The following is a 6,348-nucleotide window of genomic DNA, read 5'->3' on the forward strand; positions in this document are numbered from 1 at the left end:
GATACTCCACTTTATTGTGTTGAACTTGTTGTTTTAAAAAAATATATATATGTGCTGAAAAGTTTGAAAAGCCAAAAAAGGTAGAAGAAATTATGAAAAAATTATGCAAGAGGTACATCCACAAACTTCTTACCGCGAAGGCGCCAATCCTTAGGAATAGTATATTATTTACAAGGTTTTAGAAAGTATTTTACTTACAATTTTTTTTTTTTACCAAAGATAGAAAGATTCGAATTCGCAACCTCTTAGAAGAGTATGGAAAAATTATGATATTTAAGTTATTACTCATTGGCTATTTTAGTTACAAGTTGTATTGCAAATTACCACCTATGACATTTATAAATAAATGGTAGTTATATATTTAAAAGGAGTGTTTTATGAAATGAAAACATGTTTTGAAAATTGAGAAGTGTTTTTTTATTTTATAAATGTTAGTGAGTTAGAGAAATAAAAAATATAATAATATTATTTATATAAGTGAATGATCTTAAGACTAATTTAAAATGGGTATTATATTTACATATGACAAACCAAATACATGAATATCACAATATTATTCTTGAAACAGAAATATAGAAACCAAACAAATTTCTATTTCTACTATCTCAGAAATAGTATGAACCTAAGAAAACAAGCGCGAGTATGGGAAGCTATGCTTACAGTTCCAACAGCAAGACAAGAAACGCAAGATCCCTGTCTCCATAGGTTGAGCGATATCATTTTCTTTGTTGTGTAGCACTCTTACAAACTCATCTGAACTTAAGTGTCCATCCCCATTTGTGTCAAACAAATGGTAAACAATCTTAACCACGTTATCAGAAAGTGATAATCCACAAACCTGAAATTGGAAATCAATCAGTCAAACAAATTACAGAATTAAAATTATTTTTTATTAAATTGCCAACAATAAAATTTAAATTCAAAATTTGTTTTATGTAATTTTCGTGTAAAAAACTTTTATGCTGATATTTTATTAGGCCTGATCATGTAATGTAAATATAAGTAATTTTCTTTTTTTTTTTAAGAAGAATGTTAGAGATCATCAAAGTTTATTTTTTTTTGCCATTAACGTTTAAAAGTATAGTTTAAAGTATATTGTTGGATTACTAAATTAAAAAAATTAGATTGATGGTTAAAATTTAAAAATAATGATAAAAAATAATAAATTATGATGATCCTCTAACATTTCTAGCATAAAAAAAATCTAAAGATGGATTGGCCTCTGTTTTGATTTTTAATAGCTTTTTTGTTTTTTGAATTTTATAAAAAAAATAATAAAAGAATGAAATAAAATTTATTATCTTCATTTTTGAAACTTTTATTTAAAAAATACTAAATTAAGAAAATAAAAAATAAAACCAGTTAGACCATAACTTTAAGACTTTCATTTTCACCAAAATCAAAATTTTGCCACCATGGTGTGGTCACAGAATTGATTAGCATGATATATCAACAACTCAATTAAAGTGTTATTATTGACAATTAAAAATAACAAAAGACATTGTTTGGTCTATTCCAACACATGTGATGTGATTCACTTCTCTTCTTTTTTTTTTTTTTTTTTTTTTTAATTGTCTACTGTATTTATTATATTGGTTTGTTAATATAACATTATTATATCACTATCAAGATGAGCAAGAAAAATCAAAATTATATAATAATCATCCCAAAATGTAAAATAAAATTCAAAACTTTTTATTTATCTGCTGCTGTTTTTAGAATTAATTATCAAGTTATCACTCTGTTAAAATAATAATTTAGTAATTAGTTCTAGAAATAATTGCAGATAGATTTAAAAAAAAAAAAAAAAACCTAAAATCCAACAAAGATCCCTAAATGTCTTACATGTGATGCAGCTCGCTGAAAATCTTCTCTTCTTAACAAGCCATTCACTTTTGCAAAACCAATAATGGCCAATGAAAATGGAAGCAATTTTTTCCTTAGCTCTGCAAAATTGTTGAACTCTTCAAATGTGATGCGTACATCCTTAAAGCTTGGATCATTGTTCATTTCTTCAACCAAATCTAGCAACCTACCCAGATGACTCAGATCAGCAGATGCAACTATTGAGAGAGCAAAGTCCTTGGCAGATATAGTTTTTCTTGATTTGTAGTCATAATGATCAAACTCCAGCCTTAGTATCTACACATAGTCAAATATTGTAATTAGCTAGCTGTTACATAATATATATAACCACTTCTAATAATATAAGGTCCCTAAAGTAAATTTATTAATTCACTTTTTTATTGTTGTTAATATGTGTGATACTTATTAAGATAATAAGTTCTATAAGGCTGGGTTTGTTTACTAGCACGGGATACTGAGACTGAGATATAAAATTATATTTGGCAATAAGACATGGATACATTGTGTTCAATGACATTAAATTAGTATGTTTTGTAAAGACACAGAGACACTAACAAGAGATATAATTTATTTTTTAATTTTTTTATTATTTTTATTAATTTTTCGTAATTATATTTTTTATTATTATATTTTTCTTCTCAAATTTTTTGAATGAAAAAAATTAGAATAAATTAGACTTTTATAATTTGTTCTAGTTTATTACCAAACACAATATAAAAATACTAATTTTTGTATTTCTATTATTTGTATCTTATTTTCAGTATCTTATCTTATTCTGTTTTTAGAATTAAATGCAGTCTATTAACTATTGGTTCAAATTTTATGAAAAAATAAAAAAGAAAAATCAAATCATAAATGAGAGATAAAGAAACAAAAGTAATCATCATAATTTTATATAAATGACTAATTATGTATTACAATATTAGTAAAAATAAATAATTTTAAAATTTATTAACATTATTTAAATTATTAGATAATTGTATCAAAATTAAATTCATATGAGATGATAAATTTATAAATAGAGTAACTAACAAAATTTATGTACACTCCAACTGACAAGCAAGAAATGATAGATGTGGCAATTAGAGACATATTCTTACTTCATGATGCAAGTCTCTCATAAATTGCAAGAATCTATGAATGCTAAGGCGTCCCTTTCCATCTTTGCCAAAAAAATATTCCAAAACACCTCCATTTTCTACACAATCATCATTGACCTTTGAGCCTTTTCTCATTCCATCCCTATGGTGATGAGCACCTTGTCTATAACTATTATGAGATCGCATCAATTCCATCACTTTCTTGAATTCTTCCTTATCTATCTCCCTTTAGGATCCAATAACAAGAAGTTGGTGATGACATGTAATTAATTAAGTGTTTATACAAATTAAACACCCTAACTCATCATGTGTTTATTACTATAATCAAAGCAATTAGTAGCATAATCAGCATACTAACCCATCGTTATCCATGTCAAACATTTTAAATGCCGCAGAAAAACTTGATTCTGGTATGCTAAGTAGTGTTACCAAAAAGATATACCTGTTTCAGAGTAAAAATAATAATCAATATGCACTCAAACGCTACAAAAAGAAAGAGAATTATAGCTCGTAAAATATTTTATATTGTCAGTGTAATCACAATCGTTGGATTACTATTCACACAGTTAATATGGCGTTATGTGATTGAATGCACGTATAAGATAATTTTATACAGAGAGTATATTAAAATTACCAATCTCGTTATGTTACTAACAACATTTTTGTCAACTTCTGCCAACTTTTATTTATGATTGTGTTTAATAAAAGTAATGAAAGTGTCTTTATATATATATATATATATATATATATATTTTTTAGATGTGTCTCCTTATACATATATTTAAAATATAATAATTAATTATTGTTGGTAATAAGTTGGCAGAGAGTATATTGGTACCCTATACTTTCTATAATACAATATTAATGAATAATGATAAGGAACTAATTCTTTTCAGATTTAAGATTTATCTTAAATTATAAACTTTAAATCATAAATTATAAATCTAAACTCTAAAGTGAATTAATGTTAACTAACTAAAAATTTAGTTTCCAATATTTTTTTATAGTTAATTAATAAGTTCACAAATATTTTACAAAATAAGAATATAGAGAAGTGACACACTCACTCGTTGAAAGATATAAGGCCATCATTGTTGACATCAAAGAGCATGAAAAACAGAGAAGGGGGACAACGAAGGTGGCCTGGACTTCTTCTTTCACCTTTCAAGTATCCTTCCCTCACAACATTCGACTCCGACGGCGGGAACACCGCAACCACTGCTCTCATTAGGTCTGCTGCCTCCATCAGCACCTCTCCTTCCGGACTCCGGCATGATGCAAAGTATTCAAATACCTGCATATATTCAATTACATATACTCACCATCATATTCCTTCCAAAAGGGTTTCACGTCTTTCATATATGCAAATCCTAATAATATAGGTGTAAATTATGTATTTTTCACTTTTTTGTGTATAAATTTTTATAAATATAAGTATAAATTATTCTGACTAAATACTAATCTAAAATGATAATATTTGTTAATCATATAATATTGTTAATAATTAAAAAACATTACTTAGTTTGACATATTTAATTAATTTATTTAATGTAATATATATAATATTTTAATTATTTTTTGATATCTTTATGTGAGTTAACCGTCATACTGTACAATTAACAGTTTTGTACTAAATAAGCAGTTATAATTAAAAAAAAAAGGAGTATTGATCATATATTTGCCAAAAAACTACTGTTTTTAATTTAGAGTCTAGACTTTTGTGTTATATTATGTTTAACTGATATCCAAATATCCAACACTATTAGTAGCCCTAGTGTGTATATATATCAGAAGCAATTTGGCTTAAAATATTATTTTTAAAATTAAATATATTCGATTTCGTGTCAACTAAAGATAACTAGTTGAAAAATAAAAAATTTGTTATAAAAAAGAAAAAACAACCTTTTATTATTCTAATTTTTCGAATTTCAAAATAAAAAATACAAAAAATTAGCTTGGGTTAATCAAGATTGTAGTTGGCTTTCTAAACATTTTCATATTAATATATAGAATAATGAATACACCTAATATGATATAACTACGAAATAACCTTCTCGGGAGGACTATGCAAACGCATGCGCTTCTCATAGTTGAAGAAAACTTTCCTCCTGTACACATCTGCAACAAAATTCTTTTTATAAATTTAATTATTCATAAAAACAAAAGTTGAAAACTCAAGTACAGTTCCATTTAACCAATTTTCAACTATCAATTTCATATGAAGTTAACCGCGTCTGACTTTCTACCTGCTAAACAAAATTATTAAGGTCGGTTGTCAACAATAACATTGAAAAAAAAGTACACAGGCACTTGCCTCCAAAGAGCAACCTGTGTGTGTTGTGTGGAAGTGAGAGTTTTCTAAACAAAGAATGTGAAGAAAAAGTTGAAGTGTTTGCATCATCATCATGACTAGATGAAGGGGAGTTGGATTTGTTGGTAGTGATGGGAACGAAGAAGGAACAACACACAAAAATTCCAACCACAATCCCCAAACAACCCAGCTTCTTCTTTTGATTATTATTATTATTGGGTTGGATTATTGGTGTGCATGTTTGTGAAGAGTGGTGCAGGCGTTGGGTTATTAACAGTGAGGGCCTCCTCAGAGTAGAAAACGTAGACATTTGCGTCCTCACTCACACAATGTGTAAAATTCTCAAACCACTTCACAACAAAATTTATCAACACCAATACCATACCTAGCAAGGAACTTTATATGAATTATTTTTCATATTTTTTTAATAATATCCAAATCAATAAAAAAAACTTTAGTCAAATAATTTAATTTTTAACATTTTATTTGATATTCATCCTTGCATCAAAATATCAAATTTTAATAAAAGATTAGATTAAATTGTTTCTGTCGTCTTTTATTAAGGATATAACAGTCTATAAAATTTTTTAAAAATTCAATTTCTCTCTATATATAAATAAACAATCTGATATAAACATTAATTTATTTAACAAAATAAAAGTTTTGACATGAATTATTTATTGAGAACTAAAATTTCTGTCTAAAAATTTTAAGAAATTTACTTGAGAAATTATTCCTTTTTGCTTTAATATTAGAAGTGAATGATAAAAAATCGTTGATTATAAAGAATTTATTTTTTCTACTAAAACATAAAAAAATATATATTTAATAAAAAAATTAATTTTAATTTATTATCAGTATAAAATAATTTTATACGTAAATTTAATTAAATAATATTATAATAAAAATATTATTTTTTACATTAATTACAAAAATAATTATTAAAAAAGTGAATATTAATTACCACATAATTGTTTAAAACGATTTGTGAATCTGTATATTAAAATTAAATTCTTAATAGTATACTAAAATATAGTGCATATATAATTTTCTTTTATTAAATTTAATGAA

At 25.6% G+C, this 6,348-nt stretch overlaps 1 protein-coding gene across 1 annotated transcript; it reads right to left on the bottom strand.

The window, feature by feature from the left end:
• Positions 1-494: 494 nt before the first annotated feature.
• Positions 495-5,656, bottom strand: LOC112773295 (calcium uptake protein, mitochondrial-like). The gene is made up of 7 exons (XM_072224539.1): positions 5,281-5,656; positions 5,017-5,084; positions 4,034-4,260; positions 3,325-3,408; positions 2,967-3,192; positions 1,846-2,142; positions 495-838 (listed from the first exon to the last, which is right to left on the bottom strand). The coding sequence occupies exons 1-7, from the start codon at positions 5,585-5,587 to the stop codon at positions 623-625; spliced, it is 1,425 nt and encodes a 474-aa protein (XP_072080640.1). The 5' UTR covers positions 5,588-5,656; the 3' UTR covers positions 495-622.
• Positions 5,657-6,348: the final 692 nt, after the last annotated feature.

This window comes from Arachis hypogaea, chromosome 18, assembly GCF_003086295.3.
Source record: "Arachis hypogaea cultivar Tifrunner chromosome 18, arahy.Tifrunner.gnm2.J5K5, whole genome shotgun sequence".
NCBI classification, from domain to species: domain Eukaryota; kingdom Viridiplantae; phylum Streptophyta; class Magnoliopsida; order Fabales; family Fabaceae; genus Arachis; species Arachis hypogaea.